The sequence below is a fragment of a genome, unplaced genomic scaffold (assembly GCF_019419815.1).
Source record: "Pyrus x bretschneideri cultivar Hongxiangsu unplaced genomic scaffold, Pyrus_bretschneideri_v1 Contig14, whole genome shotgun sequence".
In the NCBI taxonomy this organism is placed as follows: domain Eukaryota; kingdom Viridiplantae; phylum Streptophyta; class Magnoliopsida; order Rosales; family Rosaceae; genus Pyrus; species Pyrus x bretschneideri.
The window spans coordinates 6,370,393-6,394,352 of NW_025999435.1; the positions used below are offsets into that span (position 1 = coordinate 6,370,393).

Consider the following 23,960-nt stretch of genomic DNA (forward strand, 5'->3'; position numbering starts at 1 on the left):
CGAGAATGACCCGTCCTGTACTGACATCATCCACAAAATAAGGATCCCCCTCTTAGTACCACGACCAATTATCTCATTCTTGAGAATATCCTATATAAGACAAAACTTTGGATACATTAGCACATAACAGTTCAATTGTTTAGTAGCTTGGCTAGGAGACATCAATTTATGTTTTAGTGAAGGTACAAGTAATGTATGAGGCAAAGATAGAGTGGGCGCGAGGCGCATGATGCCAGTGGCAGTTACCGGTAAGGTGACTTCATTAACATTGGTAATATTACTTCGGAGTGGTACAGTTATCACAAGCTAAATCAATGGGATCATAAGTCATATAGTCTATGGCACCAGAGTCAATAATCCATTCGGATGGAGTAGCACTATTCATATTAAAAATATAACCACAGTTACCTAAGGACTCCGAAGACATGTCGGAAAAACTTGAAATCGGAGGAAGATCATCTGCAGATATCAAAGATAAATAGGACATGGAGGTGGCGAGATTGGCTTGCTCGTGTCATTCCTGTTGTTTCTGAAGCTTCAATGATTCCCACTAGTCAGGATAGCCATGTAATTGGAAGCAATTATCATAGCCATGCTTTTTACTGCCGCAGTAAGTACAACCACTAGCTGGGACTGGTGGTTTAGAACGAGGAGGATGGGGACCCGTGGTGGGCCGTGAGGCTGGCCAAGCAGCAAAGAGAGAGCCCTGTGCTGGGCTTGGGACAGTAGCATATGGTTGTAATCTTAGGCTCGGTGCATGTGACTTATCGGGGGCGCGGGGACGAGGTCGAAGCTACGGCTCGTGTGGCAGGGCGAGCGACCATGGCTGCCCCACTTAGCAGTTATCCTCCGGTATTCGTCACAGCTTGTCGCATTCCTTCCTAGCAAACATAGGCAAAAGTTTGTTCGACAGAAGGAAGGGGCTCAGTTTGTAGAATATCAATATGAATTTTATCAAACATCTTATCCAATCCTGCAAGCAAAGTGTACACACGATCCGTTTGAACAATTTTATTAAAAATTTCAATATCAGTACCGTACTTCATCGGATTAGGTCGACGATAATCAATCTCCTGCCACAAAGATTGAAGATCACTATAGTATGTCTCCACCAATTGTCCATCTTGCCTTATGCGAGAGGCCTTGCAGGTAAGATCATAGACTTGAGATATATCAGAGGTGTCATAATACGTGTGAGCAACCGCGTCCTACACTTCCTTTGTTGTCAGTAGTCGAAGAAAGTACCCAAGCAAATTGGGTTCCATAGAGTTGATGAGCCAACCCTTCACAATAACGTTCTCCATAAGCCATTTGGTGAAGATTGGATCGTCGATGGGTGGTTGGGGATTACTCCCAAACAAGTAGCCCAACTTGTCTTTTCTAGCAACAAACATCTCAATAATCTAAGACCAAACTCCATAATTGACACCATTGAGTTTGATGCCAATCGAAGCAATAGACGAATCATGATGGACAATCTGTGTAACAACTTGCGGTATAGGTAGGGTAGGATTCATGATAGAGTCAGTTAGGGTAGTAGTGTTTAGTGTAAGAGTAGAATCAGTTAGGATGGGGTTGTTTCCACCGTGGAGTGGTGGTAGGTTCTCCATGGGAGGGCCGAGTTTGCTTGAGGGAACGGGTAGAGTAGGAATCCTAGGTTCTCTGCTCTGATACCATGCTAATTAGAGCTTATCTTGGGGCTTAATTTTTTGATATCATTCTTCTCACCAAGGAGGAAAATATATAATGTACAAGAGTGATTTACAATAGGAAAGAAGAAACATCAAATAACCTAATACAATCTGATTACAAGGACTTAAATAGGTAACTAAACTAACTACAAAAAGTCAACTCTCCAACATGTAGTTCCTTGGTTTAATTGAATAGCCAAACCAAACAAAAAAATTGTGATAGTATTTATGCTATTGCAATTAGGCATTGGGCGCGATTCCATCGCATGCCAAAATATTTGGTGAATTTTATGACAAATTTCTATTAAAGACAAATAAAATATGGTTGAGACAAATTGACGATTCTCCTTTAATTTTGAACTCAATGGATGGTCAAGAATTCTAACTTGTTTTTCTTGCTACAAATGGAAACTCATTTTTATTCCACTATTTGTGGTTGACTTTTATCTCCCACTTTGCTTAAGCAAGCAACTAACGATTGCGTTATCTTCTAATAACTTGGTTCTTTATTATTTATTTTTTAGCACTTTCATGTGGTTGATTTCAATTATAGTTATTTCTTTTTGTTATGTTACTATGGATTCATTAATTGAATTTCTTTTTACATCAAGATGTATTTTATTCTTGTTGAATTCATTTTTTCAAAGAAGCTCCTACTTTCTCTAAAGAGTTGTATTGCAAAGTTATAGAAGTAATGGATGCATATCATGAATCCAAAGTTCATTGACCAAATGATGACATGATCATCATGGTTATTCATGATCCATTATAATGTGTCGGATTATTGCAAATTTGTATGAACATATTTTGAGTCCTCAACAAAGTGCATTGTGCATGTCCTTGCAAGGATTGTTGACATGAGTAATTGGTCTTCAGACCATCTCAGTCAAAATTAACCTTGGATCCTCATATTGCTTCACGCATATAAAAGCATATTTGTGAGCTTATTCAATATATAATTGTGGATTATTTAACCAATGACCTAGATGTATATCTATAAGATGGCCATTAAATTATTTGCTTGCCATTATTAGCACAATTCCCAAATTTTGTAGGCTATTTCATGCCATTTGGGATTAGTTTTGAGCGCACAATTTTTCTTGGCTTACCACAAGTTTTAAGCATTCTATTTACTAATAATTTTCTACTTGGGAGATGCATCTTGATCACTTGCATCATCCTGATTAGTTCGGTTGAAGTAAAATTTCTGACCAACAAGTAATTGCGTACACAAAGATGGGTTTCACCCATTAAAAGTGGGATTCAAGTAGATGTATTTTTTAGTTGTGCTCATATATATTTACCGTAATTTTGGGGACTATCACTATATGGTGAGACAAGTATTCCGCTGTTAACAGGAGAAATGACAGTTTTAAGAACGTTGTGAACCATAGTTGATACATCCACTTTTGTCTCATAAGTAGCATGAATTAAATTGTTGCATGCCTAAAGCATGACATATATATAGATAGGTTCCAAATTTTGAACGCCTTAGAAGTGGAAGTTAATAAGTTCACCAGCCACCGGAAACACCTCCGATTCACCTACTGATACTCCTCGTGGCCTTTCTTCCTACCCTACAAAACCCAAAACCTCATTGACCTCTACTCTTTTGGGAGGGTCCTTCACCATGGCTAGTTTGATACCATCCACCGATGCACCAAAATTTCCTCCAGACGTCCCTACCCCTGCAAGTCTATCCCCAAACGCAAGCTTCTTTGCCGGGAGGACTATAAGGATGTTTGGCGAGATATTCAGATCATGCAACACTATTTGAGCACCCCCAAGTCGTCAGAATTTGCTGCACCTATGATGCCACCCTGCTGCCCATTTGGTTTCCCCGACTGAAATCTAAGGGCTTATAGGGTTGGTGGGATCTAACTTGTGTTAAAATATGAATAAAATAAATGTATTGAACTATAACCGTTTGATTTGTAGCGAACGTTTGAACTGCAAGATACCCTAGGATCCTCACATTCAAGATCCAGAGAGGATCATGATCCTATTGATTATGCACGACAAACACAAGCCATAACCTTAATTTGGTCAAAGAATGTAACCGTCGCAAAAATTGAAATCCTGCTCAACTTCACATGATAGTCAAAAACTTGTTTGAAAACTTAATGCTGCATAAGTGTTGTATTCCACAAAACCTACACCCTAAACCCCAAAATTAAACTCTAATCATAATTTTTTTTTTTTTTACTTAGAGAAAACCTAACCCTAAACCCTAAACAAAAACTCGGAAATTTCATCATAAACTCTCAATTAAAATCCAATTCCAAGTTTAGCATTCAAAATCCCGAAAATCCAAATCAAATAGGCTCGAATGGTAATTTCCGGTCAGTCTAAGTTGTCAGATAGCGAGTACAGTGGGATATAAAAGAGCATGGTCAGTACTCAGTAGTGATAAATTCACACAGAAGCCTTGGGGGATTCTTTTTCTGACACAAACCCAAGCAACAAAGAAAACAAGTCTTTCTCGGCATTGGTCTCCTTCCAACTCCCCTTCTTGAAATCGGCGTTGTCTTTTGGTTGGCTGCAGTGACCCGGCGGCGTCGCTTTACTCATCACAGTAAGAAAAGCCTCTCTCTCTCTCTTTCTCTCTCTCTCTCTCCTGCTTTTTTTCCCGTTTGCTATTTTCCTCTGTTGGGTCACCTTTTTCTTTGAGTTTTACAGCAAACCTTTCTGTTTCTGGGAAAAAGGCACATGCTTTTGCAGATACCTGTCTGAAATTTTGTATCTTTTTAGAACTTTGGTCTTTTGGTTTCCTGGGAGTGCTGCTACATGGTAGTTTGTGTATGATCATGTTGATTTTTCAAGATATTTTTTTTATGTGCTTTCATTGATTTTTCAGTGAAAGTTTGATTCTTTTGGATGATAAGTGTATTTTCTTGTGTTTCTTGGCATCCTGGTTTGTGGGTTTGTTGGAATTTGATGGTTTTGGCAATGTGCATGGGAAAATTTGGGTCTGGTGGTCTGCATGTTGGGTTTGATCATTTGGGGAGGTTAAAAAAAATGGACCTTTGCACAATGTGGATTGAAATCTTGTGTTATTTGTAAGATTTGTTGATTGAAATGCTAGAATTTTAGCGTGTCCGAGACAAACATGGTTTCTGGTGTATCTGATGTAATTTTGTTTGATTTATGAACAAATAAGGTGGTGAAAGCAAGGTATTCTGTTTTCCTATTGCTTAGAGGTTAATGAGATTGAGCAACAATGATGGTATGTGGTCAATTTTGGGATGAGTATTTTGTTTTGTTAGGTTTCCAGGTTACAATGATCATTCCCGTGGTACCATTGTAATGGATTGTTTCAAACATATAAAAAAAATCATGTCTTAACTGTCTTTTTGTAGATGAATTGTAGTTTATTGATTACGGTTTGATCACTAAAGCAGGAAGTGTGTTTTGTCAGTTTTATGGTGGGTGTGGTTGTTGTCCATTTGGTAATTCAACTGACAACCCCTGTTTGCGACTAATTTCCACGTGTATTTCATTGTTTGAGTGTGCCACCACACATTCTGTACCGGTAGGAGTTAGAGTTTCCAGCTAAATTTTATAAATTAGCATCTATGCATTGATGATATGGTGCTAAATTCTGTCGTTAGCCATGAACTTGTAACTTGTAAGCATAGTGATTGTTATACTGGTATGGACATAATATCTATTCATCACAGCTGTTTTTTGTTGTTCTTGTTTTTGTATTTGTATTTTCAGTGTGTTATATGCGATTCCATTCAGTTTTGTGTTTGATATGGATGCTTCAGAACGTGTCTGCAACGCGAATCAAGTTATTTATTGACAATGACTTGTTACCTGTTTCAAGGATTGGTTTAGTTTTCCCATAAATAGGTTTCTTACAGGATAATTTCATATTGGATCAGCACCATTAATTATTACATCAGCTTTAATTTCTCCAAAAGGCTGTCTTTTGGTTTTGTATATGTGTGGCACATAGTTGAAGGCATATGTAGATGTATATTACTTTTTGCCCTTTTGGCCTTAAACTTGTGAGTGAACTAACCATTATTACCGAAACTATGTGTACAAATATCTGGGGGTGTTCACTATGGATTTCCACAGGAAGCCCTTATTTTCTTATATAGTAAGCTTTTATGGTTGTCTACTCTTCATTGTTTTAACGCTCTGGCTATCATTGCAGGTTGTGTGATTTTTTGAGTAGCAGGGGTTAATCAAATCCCATGGACAGTGAATTGTATGAAGAAGAGCCAGTTCGATCTGGTATCATAACTGCCATACGTCTAAATGTTACAACTGGGGAAGATATTGTAAGTATTTTTCCCTTTCTTGTCTACTTCCTTATATTTTCTTTTGTCTAGTTGGTCTTTTGGTTTTGTTAGCAAGTTTTAATATTAGACTTGAGCCATTTTATCTGCATATGTATCATAGGTATCCAAGTTAAGTTATTTTGGCATCTCATTAAGTTGTATTCATAGTTCATACTCTTATTTAATGCCTTCCAGTTTCATTATAATGTAATAATCGATGCCTGTGAATGTGTGCCTGCGTGTGCATATGCGTTTGTTTTGAGCTTTTGTTTGACTAGCACGTCACAATAAAACATGATGTTTGCTATTAGTGTGGCATTTGAATTTATACAACTCAGACTGTCTTGTATTTGATTTTGTTTCTTTAATCATTTCGTATTTGGTTTTAAGGTGTTTTAAGGTTAAACACTTCTCTCTCTCTCTCTCTCTCTCTCTCTCTCTCTCTCTCTCTCTCTCCCCCCAGAGTTGAACCTTATTCTTTACATATATGACACTATGATTAGGTCTTTCTGAACTATGTTCTTTTATCATCTAATTAAGCTGTATTGGCATTCTTATTACACGATATCTTCCACTTCTTCATTCGTTTGTCCAGTGTTATTTATAGTCATAGGCATTTTTAATGTATGAAATCTACTTCTGGAGTGTGTTTGAACATTTTATCACGTGACGATAATATGTGTGTCAGTACAACTGTACAAGTGTGAAGGGGTTATTAGTTTCGTGGTTTAAATTTAGCATGATGCGTTTGATATATCAGATGAGAATTTATTAATACTTAATAATTCTGTAACAGCTAAGGATATCTGAAGAAACACCAATCAGTTCAGCCAGCGAGGTCACTGATCCTAGGTTCGGACTTCCAAATCCATCTGGTCAGTGCTCTACTTGTGGTGCCGAAAACAAGTTACAGAACTGTGAAGGTGTGGATGAACATTTAACATAATTCTTGATGTGGTTATCTTCAGTATTGGAATTGGTTTTGATCAATCATTTTAATTTCTAGGTCATTATGGGCGTATCCAGTTTCCATGCTCAATAGTCCATCCATATTATCTTCCAGAAGTTGTTCAAATCTTAAACAAGATTTGTGTAGGATGTAAATCTGTTAAGCAGGATCTAAAGCCCAAGGTCAGCTACCACACTATTCGAGCTGATCACTGAGATGTGACTTACAGTTTGGCACTATTGAACTTTTGTTGCTATTTATTTTCCTTAATGGTTAAAGGTTAAAAGGCGATATGTTTGCTTAGTATTGAAAATTGTTGTGATTATTGTCGGTTATCCACATTAACCTATTACTCTCGTGTGTGTTATCGAAAGAATTAGTTACTTACTATCTCCTATTATGCATGCATCAGGGTGCTGATTCTCTAAGTGGTAAGAGAAAGCGCCAGGAGCACAAGGAGCGCAAGGGCTGCAAGTATTGTAAGGTGATTCTTTGTCTCTTTGAGCGTAATTTCATTCTGTCTGCACCATTGTAACTTTAGTGAGTTTTTCAATTAATAGGGAAGTTCGTTAAGCTACCCAAGAATGAAGTTCAGAGTTTCTACGAGAGAACTCTTTAAAAGAAGTTGTATTATTGTGGAAGCAAGCGGAATATTGCCTTCTGACTTTTGGGATTTTATTCCCAAAGATGAACAGCAAGACGAGAGTTGCGTTAAACCAAACAAAAGAATTCTATCTCATGCGCAGGTAACTTGACCTTCTTATATGTGCATGTCTTAATTGCACAATCTTTTAGAATTAACATTGATGTGCATATTTTTTATGTGGTATCAATGAGACAATTTCTTCAAACTCTTAACTAATTTTCTTATTCATAAATTCATCGAACTGCTAAATCAGTCAGATGCATGCTTATGCACAAACGTGTAGTGATGCACACTACATAACTGTATGTATGAATGCACGTACGCCTTCATTTTTGCTTCTGTGGAGTGGAGTACATTTTAGAGGATTTAAGTATACCATTAGGAGACGGAATTATGAAGTTTATGAACTTGTTTTTAAATATGATGTTCTCCTCCTTAAGCCAGAATTCCTCGTAAGAAAACAAAAAACGAAGGTTGTTTGTACCCGCTTTTACACTGGAATAGTTAAGCATTCATTTTCTCCTTATTGCATATGGAATGCACGTTAAGAAACAAGTTTATGGGAGATTTGTGTCTTAACTAACTGTTACAACAAATTGTTACCATATGAACCATGAAAGTAGACATACCAATCTATCTCCAGATTATAAATACCAAAAATGATTGCTGTTTCTCTGATTGATTTTGTAGTATCCACACTGTTTGTTAATAGTTATTTAACATTGTGGCTTCAAGACTACGACTTTGCATTTTGATATCGACATAGCATTCACAGCATTTGAGTTAAGGGATGTGTGTAATCAAAATAGTGCATTTCAGTTTTCTTACCTTTCCTGTCCATTCATTTTCAAACCATGCTTGATCAGATCTCTCTCTCTCTCTCTCTCTCTCTCTCTCTCTCTCTCTCTCTAAACTACCATCTTTTTTTTATTAAGCAGATAGGTGTAACATTAGTGCCGCACTTTCGAGTTCTTATGCAGATCACTCATAAACATGGTGCCCTCTTTCTGGCTTTCAGGTTCATCATTTGTTGAAGGATGTTGATCCAAATTTCATTGCGAAGTTTGTCCCAATAACAGATTCACTTTCTATGGATTCTTTCCTTGTAACTCCAAATTGTCATCGCGTGACAGAATTTATGCATGCTTTTGCTAATGGGCAGCGGTTGATGTTTGTAAGTCTTTTTCTTTACTATGCTTCTCTTGATTGATTTGGTTAGTAAACTACCAAATAATTCATGGCTTTTGTTTTTGCTTTCCTTCTATGCCTGCTTGTACGAATGTTTGTAGGATCATCGGACCACGGCTTATAGGAAACTTGTTGATTTCAAAGGTGTAGCTAATGAGCTGGGTTCTCGTGTTTTAGAATGCCTGAAAATTTCCAAGGCAAGCTAATCAGTTTATGTGTTATTTCGTGTTTATGTAGATAAGACAATACGGTTCTTGCTTATGGTCATCCTTCTTAAATGCAGTTGAACTCAGAGAAACCAGGCAATGATTTGATTGCTGCTCAGCTAAAAAATGTCAAAGACGATCCTTCAAAATCATCTGGTTTGAGATGGATCAAAGATGTTTTTCTTGGGAAGCGAACTGATCACTGTTTTCGCACGGTGGTGGTTGGTGATCCAAACATAAAGCTCAGTGAAATTGGTATACCCTCAAATATTGCAGAGAGGATGCATATAGCGGAGAATCTGAACAGATGGAACTTAGAAAGGTTGGGTGCCACCTGCAATCTACTCCTAATGTTCAAACAAGTGATGCATGTTCGTAGAAAAGGTAGCATCGTTCTGGTACACCAGACAGACGAACTGCAGATGGGAGATGCTATTTACAGGCCTCTGAGTGATGGAGACATTGTGTTGATAAATAGGCCTCCATCGATACATCAACACTCTCTCATTGCTTTATTTGTCAAGATACTTCCGGCAGCGCCTGTTGTATCTATAAACCCACTCTGTTGCTCTCCATTTCGTGGTGATTTTGATGGTGATTGCCTTCATGGGTATGTTCCTCAATCAGTTGATGCCAAAGTTGAGCTTAGGGAGCTTGTTGCTTTAGATAAACAATTGATTAATGGGCAGAGCGGTACCAACCTACTTTCACTTAGTCAGGATAGCTTAACGGCTGCCCATCTGATCCTGGAGGATGGTGTTCTCTTGAATCGTTCTCAAATGCAACAGTTGCAAAGGTTCTGTTGCAATGAACTGCCATCACCGGCAATCATTAAAGCTCCTTCACTTGATGGCCCTGCTTGGACTGGAAAGCAAGTTTTCAGCATGCTTCTACCTTTGGGTTTTGATTATGATTTTGCTCCAGATGGAGTTTGCGTTAGAAATGGGGAGCTGCTATCTTCTGAAGGTTCTTCATGGTTGCGAGATACGAGTGGAAATCTTTATCAGAGTCTCGTTAAACATTGCCAGGGTCCGGTACTTGACATCCTGCATGCTGCTCAGGAAGTTTTTTGTGAGTGGTTGTCAATGAGGGGCTTGACTGTCTCTCTCTCGGACTTATACCTCGCTTCTGACTCATGCTCAAGGAATAACTTGATGGAGGAAATTTTCTGTGGGTTGCGAGAAGCAGAGCAGGCATGTATATTTAGACAGCTGTTGGTGGATAGTAGTCGGGAACTTCTTATGGGATGTGCTGAAGAGAATCAAAGTCCCGTGACTTCGGATGTCGACTACTTCTGTCACGAGAAGCAGAAATCTGCTGCCCTCAGTCAGGTTGTTCATGATGCTTTCAAGCAATTTTTTCGGGATATTCAAAATTTAGCTTACAAATATGCGGGTACGGACAACTCTTTGATGAATATGCTCAAGGCTGGAAGCAAGGGTAATATGCAGAAATTAGTGCAGCACAGTATGTGCCTTGGTTTGCAAAACTCACTAGTTCCATTATCATTCAGAATTCCCAACCAACTCTCATGTGCTGCGTGGAATAATCAAAAGGCAATCAGTTCAGATCAGAAGGTTGAGGGAAGTTCTGAATGTGTCGAGTCCTACATCCCCTCTGCCGTGGTTGAAAACTCATTCTTGACAGGCTTAAATCCATTAGAATGTTTTATTCATTCAGTAACAAGTCGAGATAGTTCTTTTAGTGGAAATGCTGATCTTCCTGGGACTTTGACACGAAAGCTTATGTTTTTCATGCGGGATTTGTGCACTGCTTATGATGGAACGGTGAGAAATGCATATGGGAACAAGGTTGTTCAGTTCTCCTATGACATATCCTCTCCAGATAGCGCTAGTACCAGAGATGACGAGAGTATTACTGCTTGTGATGGTGTAGGTGGTCAACCTGTTGGCTCATTGTCTGCCTGTGCCATATCTGAAGCTGCATACAGTGCTCTAGATCAGCCAGTTAGTCTTCTCGAAACTTCTCCACTTCTAAATCTGAAGGTACTCTCCCTCTCTCTGGTCCCAAATATATTACTTCTCGTTACATGCGACAATAATGCTTATAAATTGGCGATAATTAACACAGATTCAACTATACTGTTCTGGAAATACTCGTGGCATTTCTGAGCTGATATAATTGTGCAGAATATCTTGGAATGTGGTTCAAAGAAAAGCAGTGCCAAGCAGACCATGTCTTTATATTTATCTGAGAAGCTTGGAAGACATAGGCACGGTTTCGAGTATGCAGCCTTGGAAGTTAAGAATTATTTGGAAGGGCTGAAATTTTCCGATATTGTTTCTACGGTCCTGATAATGTTAGATACCACTCATTTTCTTATCTGCATATATTTTTGCTTCCCTTTTGTTTTTATTTTTATATGTATTTACATTTTTTAACTTCTTTATTTTGTCGGTATCAGCTTCTCCTCCCAAAACGGGAGTAAAAAACGTTTCAGCCCATGGGTTACCCACTTTCACATAGGCAAGGTAGTACAAGCTGTAATGTGTAGCGTTTTTCAGTTTATACAAGCTCCATTCTCTGGTATAACTTTGTTTCCATTCAGGAAATTGTGAGGAGGAGGAGACTGAAGATGCATTCCGTTGTCAATTCCCTTTATGCTAGGTGCAACTCTGCCAGACCAGAACTAAAAGCTATTCTTCGCAGTTTGCTGATTACGAGCAAGTAAGCTGTCAACTTTGTTGATCTTTTACTTGATTTTACAACCGGGTCTAGGAGTAGGTTAAGTTTCGGCCTGAATTCCTTCTGTTTTACTATGCTGTCCCATCACAACCCATTAGCCATGAGCAACTGGCCTTCTCCATCTTGCTTCACCTTAGGCAGGGACCCGCGCCAATTTCTCCTAGGATACCGAATCTAGGCATGATATTATTGGGTTGCACCAGCGGCACCTATTTGCAACAACACTAATGCTGTGTCTCTGTCTTAGAGTTTAAAACTGAATCCATCTCATGGGTCTTTACCGTCCCTTTCAACCTGGCTGATAAATGGCAGGGACTGTTCTGAAGCTCACACATGCAAGGGAGATAACGACACATTTTGCATCACTGTTGCTATGGCTGAAAACCACAAAAGTTCTTCTGAACAGCTGGATAAAGCTCGAGACTTGGTGATACCTTTCCTGCTTGAAACAGTAGTTAAAGGTTGGTTGTGCACCAAGGATCATTTTCATCCTGCTTTAGATTTTTGTATTTTTAGGCTTGATAGCTCGCAGAAATTTTTATTTTTCTCTGAATGCATAATTTGTAGTGTCCGCAATGACAGGAAATGCCTTTGCCTAACTTATGTAAGCAGAAAAAGAAAAATATCTCAAATCCTTAGGGTTTGAGGCCTTTTTCAGCATGCATCACTGCTAAAAGCTTGGCTTACGTTGAACACTTAGGCTCTATGAGAATGGGATGGGATAATAAATTAGCGTGTGTGCAGGGATGGGGAATTGGGATGGGGAATGGGATTCATGTTGAAGTAGAATACAGGTTGCAGGTGGATGACGAATTTTAAGATGGAGTGGGGGATAGGAAATGCTATCTCTGGCTCTGACTCTGACCAGGCCATGCTGTTTCCTATTCTCCACACTAGAATTTCGGAATACTTTACCAATAAGTATGATAAGATCAATAATTCAATGCGATTATTTTTTACGTTGTTTTCGCTTACTTTTGAAGAAAAGTTTTAGATTGAGCATTTGGTAGGAAAAAATATGGTAAAAGCATAAAAATTTTGTAATATTTTCTTTTAGCAACTCCAGTCCTTTTTTGTTATTTGTGAATATTGTTGAGACTTGTTGAATGAGGATAGTTTAAATTTTCTTAAACATATTTTGCATAGTCACGCCCTCCTTTACATTGTACTCATCTTATGTTTCTTAGGGTTATTGGAGGTGAAAAAGGTGGATATTTTGTGGAATGACCAACCCAAACGATCAAAAGTAGCTGATGGTTCGTCTGGTGAACTGTACTTGAAGGTTTCTATGGTAGGAAAGAGCGGCAAGAAAAGACTTTGGAGTATGCTTTTGGATAGTTGTATCCAGATTATGAATGTGATTGATTGGTCACGAAGTCATCCCGATAATGTTCATGAGTATTGCCTTGCCTATGGAATTGATGTTGGGTGGAACCATTTCCTCAATGTGCGATTCCTCTGTTTTTTTATTCCTTCACAAAATGAGATATGTTTCATATGCTAACTAATTCAATGCAATTTTAATTGCAGAGTTTAGAGAGCACATGCAATGACATTGGAAAGAACATACTCCCCGAACATTTGATCCTTGTAGCAGATTGCCTCACATGCACAGGAGAATTTGTGGGCTTAAATGCCAAGGGCATTGCCCAACAACAAGAACACGCATCTGTATCATCGCCATTCATGCAAGCATGTTTCTCTGTAAGTGCCATACTTAGTTTTTGGTTTATTTACTTTATCTATGCATTTTGCCTTTAAATAAGGTTATTTTAGTCACAATTCACGTAATCATTCTGAAACTTCATGTAGACTCCCGGGGCTTGCTTTGTAAAAGCAGCCAAGGCTGGAGCCGTGGACGAACTTCCGGGGAGTTTGGAAGCCTTGGCATGGGGAAAGCCTCCTCCTTCTGGGACGGGCAGGCAATTTGAGGTTTTATTTTCTCAAAAGGTAGAGTTTAGAACTTTAGACTGTTCTGGTGGCTAATTTTATGCTACAATTAGTTGCAGAAAATTAAGTTAATCTACCAACTAAGGTGTTTTGAGGGATACAAGAGTAAGCTTTTGGTAAAAAGAGATTTAGTATTCCTCGCCTCGACTCAAGAAAAGCAGAGGATTATAGGGTTCCAATTTAAGGCATTTGCTACACAGTACAACCTACGCCTTGAGCTTCGCTTTGCTGAAATTATACTGGTTTTGAACGATGAGATTGTCTATAAATCTAATCAGAATCCTTAATGATTTTTTAAAGTAACACGTAGCTTTATTCTCAAGTCCCTTCGCATTTTAGTGATGACTTAAAATTCTTATAAAATCTGTGAACTTATCAAAATCCTCCAGAGTTTGAACTATGGGTTAAATTAACGGTTAAAGCAATTTAGTTTGGTGCATTAAATTTTCTATATCTAAAGCAGTTAATTATGAGTAGATATCTAGAAATAGTAAAGCAACGTACAATCTAGTTAGCACTTTATTTCGTACATTGCCATCTCAATCTTTATTTATTTATTTATTTATTTATTTATTTTTTCAAATATGTTTGGCATTTTATCACTTTCTTCAGTGGACACTTACAGTTCTCATACTCTTCTTTTATCATCAGGGGCTCAACTTGTCAAAGCCACTTGATGTTTATGACATGCTTCGACGCCAAGTTGGTTCCATTTGCATTAAGGAGAATGAAGTTAAAATGCCTGAAGTTTTGAACAATTCACTCGACAAATGTGGTTCTCCATATCTGCTCCAAAATGCAAAATACGTTGGGCTTGAGAAGTTTGAGAGTATATCCAAATCAGTCATTAAAAAGTATCTCAAGTTCAATGATATCCTCAAGTGGTCTCAGACGTGGAGGCACATACTGCGCAAGTAAGTTAACCCCCTAGGATGTTCCTGTCCATTTTGTCTCTTGCCTTGCATGATACCACTTTGACTTATCTTCCGTCAAGGTTAATCACATCTTGAGCTTTTGTATGGTTGTCATTTTGCACTTTCTAGTTAGTATTATCGACATCCATCCCTTTGTTTGGTAGATAGAACTCGGAGAAAATATACTCAATCTGTCTTCTATATCACACCACACCTGTTGTTAGAGCTTGCACGGTTACACCACCACTTGTACCAAATTGTACTTTTCTAGAGTGATGTTCTTCAGAAAAAGAAACTTGTAAATTGTAGCGTTACGTAATATCCTCGAAGTTCCATTTTGGCTACCTTTGTACATCATATTTGATTATTCTTCAAAAAAAATTTTTTAGTACCCTTTTTTTGTACAAAGTTCAAACTGAATTGAAGGAGTTCTTGCAAAATTATTCGATATTGAAAATGCTTGTGTTGTTTGAAATTTGTAATGAGACATTAAGCACCCATTGTGAAGACATTTGGGAATGCTGATATTCTCTTGCAAAGAGTCTTTTTCCAACTTACAGTGTTTAGGAGCATCCTCATATTAACACTGAATTACATTGAATCCAGCAGTTCCAACGAAAAAAGAAATAAAAAATTGTTTCTCACATGTACATAACTCATGTAAATGCAGGTATCCAATCAATGAGACGTTAAATGATGAGGACAAGTCAAAATTGATGACGGCTTTATATTTTCATCCTCATAGAATGGATAAGATTGGACCTGGAGTTCAAGACATAAAGGTACATTATCTTGAAAGAATCTCTCGTAAATTGGTAAATGTTGCAAGGTACTTGGTAAAGGTATTTTTATAGCTGCTTTGCGCTTTTGACTTGATTTAGATGTATGTTCGTGTGTTCAACCATCTTACGGATGTTAACAACTTGAAAATACAAAAATTGCTTGCTGAATGCATTTAGCTGTTGCTGGTTTAAGCGTAAAGATGCAGAGCGTTGACATTTTCCAGGCAATGCATCTTAAGTGCCAATGAACAAATACTTGAAAGAATGCAATTTCATGATGATTTTCTTTCCTATCTTTTATAGATCGGCGCTCACCCTAAACATGAGGGGGCACAATGCTTTATGGTGGTACGAACAGATGGAACTGTTGAAGATTTTTCGTACCACAAGTGCGTGATGGGTGCTCTTGAGATTGTAGCACCTCAGAGGGTCAAGAGCTACCAGGCAAAATGGTTTGGCCGCGGACCTGAGTAAACTGGTTCTTATCATGTGTATTCCCCGGTGTCCAAGCATGTACAGTAGGTGTAGACTGAAGAAATAATTTCCATCCAAAGTTAGCTTGTTGGCCAGCGCCGGTGGATAAAGTTAGTATTCATGAATTTTGCTCATCTAACCATACAAAGGGCAGCGACTCATTTCAACGAGACTGTTTTGAAGTTCTCATACCTTTATCAAAGCTGTAATCCTTGTTCATACATAGGCTCTTGGGTACGAAATGAGCCATCATCGGCCCAGAGTAACTAGTAAGGAAACAGAATGTTTTGAGCTTGAAGAGGGCTTGGCGAAGTCGGCCATTTTTCCTTCGTTTTTGCTTTTATTTTCAATGGAAGTGTCTAAGCTTAGTCTGTGTGGCTCCAATGCTCTATGCTTCCTTTTGCTACTTCTACTGGAACTTGTTTGCCTTACATTTAGAAACAGGCAGAAGAGATCTAGTGGAAGTAGCAAGGGGAAGCTGGCATTGGATTGGGCCCCCTTTTATTCTTGTTGTAATAATTGGACAACCGAATCAATCGTATTTATTAATATTTGTTTTTGGAGACTTAAATCATATTCCAATTACTGCATAATTTTGCATTGCTGCATAAATTTGCATGTTTGGTACAAGAGCTGAAACCCTAATTGCCTCAGTTAAGGTGCCATGTCATGCATGTCATGTCAATGCCTCCTTTCAACGACACCCTTAGGGTCACTAAATTTTAGGACTGGCCCTGCAGATCCGTTTTGTAGTTCAGAGTGCTATTATCATATCCGGCTCATTCGTGTAGATCCCCACCGTTATCCGTATCCGTGGAGTTTTTTGTCATTCCCACATGGAGCCATCAAATGTTCCAAGTTGAATGTCAAACAATTAGACGACGACACATGATGAGCAAGGCTTCAGCGCATGAGTCCATGACATGAACGAATGTTGTGGGCGGCATGATTTGTGTGCAGTGTAAGATTTGCCAACTGCCACCTGCGGGATCCGTCATCCGTATGGGTTCCTCGTCAACTTGTCAACCAAATGAAACCAAACAAATAATAATACCATTCACAAAGCATCAACATGTATTGAAATCTGCGAGTGGTAAATTATCTCAGTTGTTACGCTATTTCTCTTCAATTCACTGCGCTTTCAGTTTAAATTCAACTATTTTCTGTTAATGTAAAAGAAAAACATGTATCAAAATCTCGTCTATTAAATTTCAAACGTAGAAATTCTAAGAAAACAAAACCGAATATCACTAGACCAAAATGTTATCTGCCAGCAAACGAGTAGCTATTCAATTGTTTGCTTTCCAACTCATTAAGAAAATTATTTCCAAATCAGCTACCACGAGCATCTTGAGCTGGAAGGCAATCCAGCTTGCCCCATCAAGCAGATCCACGTGCGGACCTTATTCAAAATTTTCTTTTTTTAGCTTTGAATGCTGGAAAATTTTAAAGTATATGAATGTATAATATACAGTTACGAAATTAAACAACACAATGAAACCCATCCACTAAGAGCTCGTTTAAAAGTGTTTTTAAAATGATTGAATTCATTTGTAGTACAAGTATTTTTGGGTTCACCAGTTATGTATATTTTGCATGAAGCACTTCAAGTGCTTTTCCAAAATTCACCTACATTTCTACTAAAAATTAATTCCAAAAAAAACTTTCACTAAAAATACTTTCAGTCATCAAACACTTCCTAACACGCCCTATAAATAAGGGGCCCTTCATGACCCAAAAATGAAAGAAAGGTAGAACTATAGGTTAGCCGTGCCGCCTACAAGGTTATAGGCTGCTTATGGTCGCTTTCCATGTAATTACATAGGTGCATTTTTTGGACCGGACAGCGACGTCTCCACATTGTGGATCAAAATTTTATGACAGGATAGCGATGGCCCAGCTACAATGATAAGAACGATTCCTCTCAAGTTTATTGTGATGATCTCTGGGATTAAACTTTATATGAAGGACATACTTTTAGGCAGTATTTGAAAAGTTCTAGTCTGCTAGAACCATCTAAATTCAACTTTTATTGAATGATATCACTCGTCATTGTACTGAGGCATTTTGTAATAAAATACAATTCAAGTTGTGCATGTAGTTAAGTTAGTTGATAATATCAATATGATTAATAATGAGCTGCTAACTTGACTTATAACTTTCAACACGAACTCTCATACAAAAGATGTTAAAGTAGAACTTATATAATGGATTCCACGCACACATGTATGATGCAATGCATCAGGGCGCACAATAAAGTAAGATGGGTTGTATGATGTAGTAGGGACCTTCTCATTCATATCTTCTTGTTTTACTTCTTGACTCTTATTTTTGTTTTGCAATATTGTATGATAATCGGAACTATCTAATTTTAGGCCATAATATAAAATTAACTATGCAAAAAGTTAACCAAATTAAAAATTGTTTAACATTTTGATTAATGTTGTCAAAATTTAACTATTTTAGTAGTTTGTCTATTTATTGAATAACCATTAGATAAATATACAATTTCAGGTTTAGTTAATGTTTTGTTCCGATTATCTTTAAGGGTGACCTAGAAAAGAGACGATATTGATCATTATGCAATCTTACATGATGAGAATAAAAATCTAGAAGGGAGAACAAGAATTTTGCTGACATTACCCAATATTCTTTTTTGGGAACTATTGTTGGTACTTCAAAAGTTTAATGGTGCACTCTTCAAAAAAGTTTTTTTTTTCCTTTTTTTTTTTTTTGTTAATGTAGAAAGTTAGGAATGCTAATAACAAGTTCTTTTTCTTGGCTGAGAAAATTTTTAGGGGAGCAAAGGCTACCCCCATCTCAGGGCCAGGACAGACCACAAGCCTCTTTAAGGACTTAAAGAGGGGGTATTTACAAATTATTTCTTTTTTTTATTTTTACAGATTACTTGAACCTAGATCTTGATTTAGTGAAGAAAACGATCCTTACCAACTCAATTAACCATTGTTGCCACAATTGTTTTTTTTTTTTTGTTATATTTTTATAAAACAAGAAATTGGCAGCGCATCCTTCGTATCTTTATGATCTTTAATTTAATACTTAGTTGAAGCCATCTAATAATCCATTAATCTGAGTAAATTAATGGGTTAGCTTTTAAGTCACACCATTTTTTCAGATGGCCACGTTGGCCACATTTCTGAAGTCCTTATTTATTTATTTATTTTTTTCTCTATTATGTCTCTTTATTAATATTCTTATACTTGTCCCCTTCTTTGTGTCTCTATTGTGTCCATCCATCGATTGCAATTGTCTGAGTTGCAGGAAGTCTGATTCTTCACCTCCGCCATAATATTCTTCCTTGCTCGGATAGGGTTTGAGAGATGATAATCGAGAAGGAGATTGGCTCCGATTAAGAATACACTTGTATATTTTATTGTATTTTTTAGTTTTTTATTTTAATTTTTATATAATCAAAGAAAAAGGTTAACAAATGTTTTCTTTCAATAAATGATAACCACTTAGTACTACAATTTAGTAGTTTTATTTTATTTTATTTTATTTTTTTATTATTTTTTATTTTTTTACTTAAGTGAGAGGTTTTAGATTCGATTCTGGCCAAAGACGAATTTGAACCACATTATTGCTAGCCCATTGTGAGGCTTAGCCCACTCCCCCACCCCTTACCGTAGCGTAAATGCTATCGTCTTTTAAAAATAAATAATAATAATAATAATAATAATAATAATAATAATAGGATAAGTGTCAAGGAGACACAAGGAATTGGATCTTCTCTCGGAACCTTAATGTTCGAAGCCTAAGGATCAACTTATCTAGGCTACACAATTGAATCCAACATTCTCTATTAACTCATTTCGTTGGTCCACCACACACAAACTAATAATCCTGATTTCTTTTACACACTAATCAACGATCCAGATGGATTGATCATTAAGCTCCAGACAATAAGGTCCGGATCGGATCCAATTTTGAGACAATACAGAGCGAAAAATAAGGACAAGAGACCCGTGGCCTTTTCAGATCTGATGACAACACATAATAGAGTATTATACTATCCATTTGTAAAACAAGAACATGGCTGGCTCTTACTATTTTCTAAAAGTGACACCAGTTGATGACTACTTAATGATTTTGTCACAGTCCATATACATAGTATTTGTCCGGACGCGATGATAATCCCTAGCGAACTATCTTACTTTGTCACGAACAGTACTTAGCTGCTGTAAATTCAGCAACAGCTCCTACTTCTAGTTAATTATAAATGAACATGTGTTTAATTTGTGTTTATAATTTCAATTATTTGGATATAGGTCCATCTGTGAATAATGTGTAGGACATTGGCAACTGGCAAGGGGTTGCCATAATCTATTTTGGTCTTGAATTTGATCAACTGAGTTAGGTAATGAGGGTTAAAAGTAATGTGGAATGATGTTGCCTGCCACCCTCCGGTCCCCTCTTGCAAGTGCCAATCTTCATACATACAGACTAAAACTAGTTTAAAGTATTGTCATGTGAATAATGATTATCTTCTAATGGCCTTATCCCATTTAATTTTATAATTTGTAACTCAGTTAGTTAAAATTATTATTTATCTTTTGCATTTAAAGTCTAATTCTCCTCTTTCAAACACTTGTGTAAAAACTAAAAATAAATAGAACTAACATGCACTCCAGATTTTCTATATACATCGTAGAGAGAGTCTGATCTTAAAGAATACTCTCCCACCATGGTTCATCGTGAATGTATTACCATCACCTTTGTCTATCTCACTATATATGGATTCATCAATCTCTCCTTTAATGCTAATCGTACTAAAAATATAAAGTGACAAATAATTTATAAAAAGTTCTACTTTCGAGAGAATTTACTTAGTATTTCTCTTATAATATAATTGGCACATGCTCATTCAAACTTATGGTGCGATATTCGAAAGTAGCGCTACATTCTATAAAGAGAGATCAAGCTTTCGGCTGACCGTGTACTCTGGTCGGTTTACCCCACATGTGCATTGCACATCATGTCATAAACCAAGAACCCCAGTGGCGCATATTAAATGGGCATATGTTCAATTACAAAAGTCTTATTTTTCTTCTAATATCATTTAATTTTTTGGTATAAGGGGAGGATTTTAAACAAGGTAGTTCAACTAAAACACCCAAAAAACTGAGAAGATAACGAAAGTTGGTTGAGTTGATAAGAATCACTCGCTTCGTTAGGTTAAGGTCTAGATTCAATTTTTGTTGCCGGTAATCCCTCTAAATAAGTGATCTGTTAAAACAAAAACAAAAAAAATCTAAAACCCCTTCTATATATTCTTAAAAGGCACCTCCTTATCCTTGGCCGGAAAAGGATAATAAATAAACAGAAAAATAAAAGTGGCAACATTTTTTTCTGGCCAGTGTCAACATTTTTGTTTACATGATATTCAGACCTTAACAGGGTCCGAACATCATGTAAACAAATTCACCGTTTTGTACCCAGGGTTGGTCCTGAGTTTTTAAATGTCCGGAGCAAACTTTTAAATGGTGCTCTTTGTAGGTTGATTAATAGACATTATTCTTTTTACAAACTAGTTAATTTTATTAACAATGATAAATATCAGGATTAGAAAATAATATGTGGAACAAAAAAGAATTATTGCTGAAACTTATGCGATCCAGAGAGCACACTTGAATGCATAAACCATGTCAAGATTAAAAGTCAAATTAAAATACATTACAGAGCCATAGATGAGAGATGAATACCTTCTAACACTCAAAACCCTAAAAATGTACAAAAGATATAAGCATTTGTGCAAATTGCACTTTGTTTAAATGTTGAATTTATGGGTTTATTTGTTCTTGTGTTCATGTTTGTATGAATGGCTAAGATTAGAACTAGCTCATAGGCTAGATGAATGACAGTTGTTGTAGCATTTGTGTCATATGTTGTACACGTGTTGTGCACATGAGTTGAGTCATGTTGTAGGCGTGAATGGGTTTGCAAGGGTCACCTTGCTCATTCCTCTTTGATGAGTAATCGAATCCAAGAGGAGCAACACACTCCATATTCTCACTTTATTCATCAGCTTAAATAATTCCTCATTGATTTTTAGTTTTCAATTTATAAAACCAAAGCCTAATTCGAATACAAAATACTAATACCTTTTGGCGTCAACACGGTTGCAAAAATCAAAATGAAATTTTTTGAGTGTGGATGTTAATTTGATGATTTGTGAAAAAAGTTTGGTGTTAAATCACTAATGAGATGAAGAAAGAGAGTTTAGAATTTTTACTAATTTTTTTGAAAATTGGAAGACAACACATTTGCTAGTTTTCCTTTTCATTTTCAATATATATATATATATATATATATGTGGACTACAAATAATTGCGAAATAATTTGGTGCCCGTTGTAAAAGAAAAATGCTCACGTGTCTGTCAAATAATTTAAAAAATAAAGAAATGAAAGGCATAATGAGGGATCAAGCACACAAACTCATACATACTAAAAGACAACAATTATCACTGTTGCTAAAGAAACATTTTGACAATATATCGATCAAACTATTTACTATTTATACTAATATAACATCTACTCATATAAAGTACAAGTTTGAATCTTATTTTTTTGCAGCATAACATATACTCACGTTTAGTATGCGGAGGTTATGTTGAAAAATGTTGTTGCCTTGTAGAAGAGGGTTTAAGTTTGAATCTCCTCGTCTCTAATGTATATTTTTAATTTTAGTTCATTTCCTAGTTTTCATTTCTTCTCATTTTAAGCAACTTAGAGAAAAGAGTAAAAATGAAAGGAAATTCGGGACATGCTATTGGTTGAGATGACATTGGAACAATCAGCAAGTGTGAAAATGAGGAGGCAAGTGATTGTAAAGGTTAAGTCATTAGCACTACCGTTACTTTCAAATCTTTATATCTTTATATGAGTTAACATACTTTCAAAGGTACTTTCATTTCCCTAATTGAAAGTTTTTAGCATAAATTGAAAAGTACTTTCTTTTTTTTTTTTTTTTTTTTTTTCTGCCAGGCGTTATTAGAATTGTTTGTCGTTATCAAAAGACGCTTTTATTCTCTAAAAGTAAGAGTGATGTTATTTAATTTTTACTACATGTTCCTACGGAAATGATTTTGACACGTCATTTTCCTCCTTTGATACTCCTTTAATTGTAGCTTTTGAGTAGAATAAATCATCCAAGTGATGAAAACATGAGAATGAGCGTAGCAGGTAATAACGAGAATGTGAAAATCACTACCTTTTCACTATATCACCTTTCAATAGACCTACTTTTGTTGATGTGTTCCCCAAACTTGTATTGAGTTGTCAATTTTCCTCCTGAACTTTTATAATTAGTCAATTTTCCTCTCAAACTTTAATTTTAACCAATTACCACTCTAAACTGTTATAAATAGCCAATTTTCCCTCAACGCTAGATTTTAAAATTTTTCATCCAAATTTTCATTCATTTTGATCACGAGAACAACACATGACAAGTGTATGTGGACAAAAAGAATGAAAAATTGGATATGTGAAAATTGGATGAAGAATTTGAAAATCTAACATTAGGGGGGAAAGTGCCTATTTATAAAACTTTAGGGGGGGTAATCGGCTAAAAATTAAAGTTCAAAGGGAAAATTGGCAGCTCTGTACAAGTTTGGAAGGCAAACTGACAAATTCCTTCTTAATAAAAGTAGATGACAAGTTTACCTTTTGGGCAATGACATGTTTATCCAAAATCTTATATGAGCTCTAAAAGCAATACCTAATTTGTTTATATGTGTTAATTGAAAACAAGTGCCCTCCTTTAATTCTTGACATAGATACTTCCTAGTGATGTATATATAGTTAGGCAGTCTCATTTTAGAATAATACTGGAATCCTGAGAATGGACATATCCTACTCTGTGAATACTGTATTTTAACTATATAAATTTTATAATCGAAACCATTTAATTTCTTAATTTTTGTTCGAAGATTATTCTACAAAGAAAAAAAATTATTCAAATCAGATATTTCTAGTCATGCAAATATATTTAAAAAATAAAAAGTTTACCTTGAATATATTACTTGGTGCTCGCATTGTCTATTTATTCTATAAAATTTATACGCAATTTGTAATAAGTTAAATATTTGCATTCCACTATGAAAATGCAAGTATTATCCGACATATTTTAACGATTTTAAAGT

General features: G+C 36.4%; 1 protein-coding gene across 2 annotated transcripts; it reads left to right on the forward strand.

Annotated features, from left to right (window-relative positions):
* Positions 1-3,964: 3,964 nt before the first annotated feature.
* LOC103966471 (DNA-directed RNA polymerase IV subunit 1) lies at positions 3,965-16,388 on the forward strand. Of its 2 annotated transcripts, none has more exons than XM_009379637.2 (19): positions 3,965-4,266; positions 5,857-5,983; positions 6,780-6,906; positions 6,990-7,114; positions 7,345-7,416; positions 7,493-7,678; positions 8,597-8,752; positions 8,868-8,963; positions 9,050-10,978; positions 11,123-11,292; positions 11,398-11,464; positions 11,542-11,660; positions 11,991-12,139; positions 12,866-13,125; positions 13,209-13,382; positions 13,491-13,628; positions 14,280-14,542; positions 15,213-15,324; positions 15,628-16,388. In XM_009379637.2, the coding sequence occupies exons 2-19, from the start codon at positions 5,897-5,899 to the stop codon at positions 15,796-15,798; spliced, it is 4,401 nt and encodes a 1,466-aa protein (XP_009377912.2). In that variant the 5' UTR covers positions 3,965-4,266; positions 5,857-5,896; the 3' UTR covers positions 15,799-16,388. The 2 variants fall into 2 exon arrangements, with proteins under 2 accessions (XP_009377912.2, XP_048435908.1); XM_048579951.1 differs by lacking the exon at positions 3,965-4,266 and adding an exon at positions 4,377-4,917.
* Positions 16,389-23,960: the final 7,572 nt, after the last annotated feature.

Coding starts and splice junctions, on each gene's coding strand:
- LOC103966471 (XM_009379637.2), top strand. CDS start 5,897: ATGGACAGTGAATTGTATGAAGAAGAGCCAGTTCGATCTGGTATCATA. Junction 11,661..11,990: donor AGTTTGCTGATTACGAGCAA/GTAAGCTGTCAA, acceptor GATAAATGGCAG/GGACTGTTCTGAAGCTCACA. Junction 13,629..14,279: donor AGGTTTTATTTTCTCAAAAG/GTAGAGTTTAGA, acceptor TTTTATCATCAG/GGGCTCAACTTGTCAAAGCC.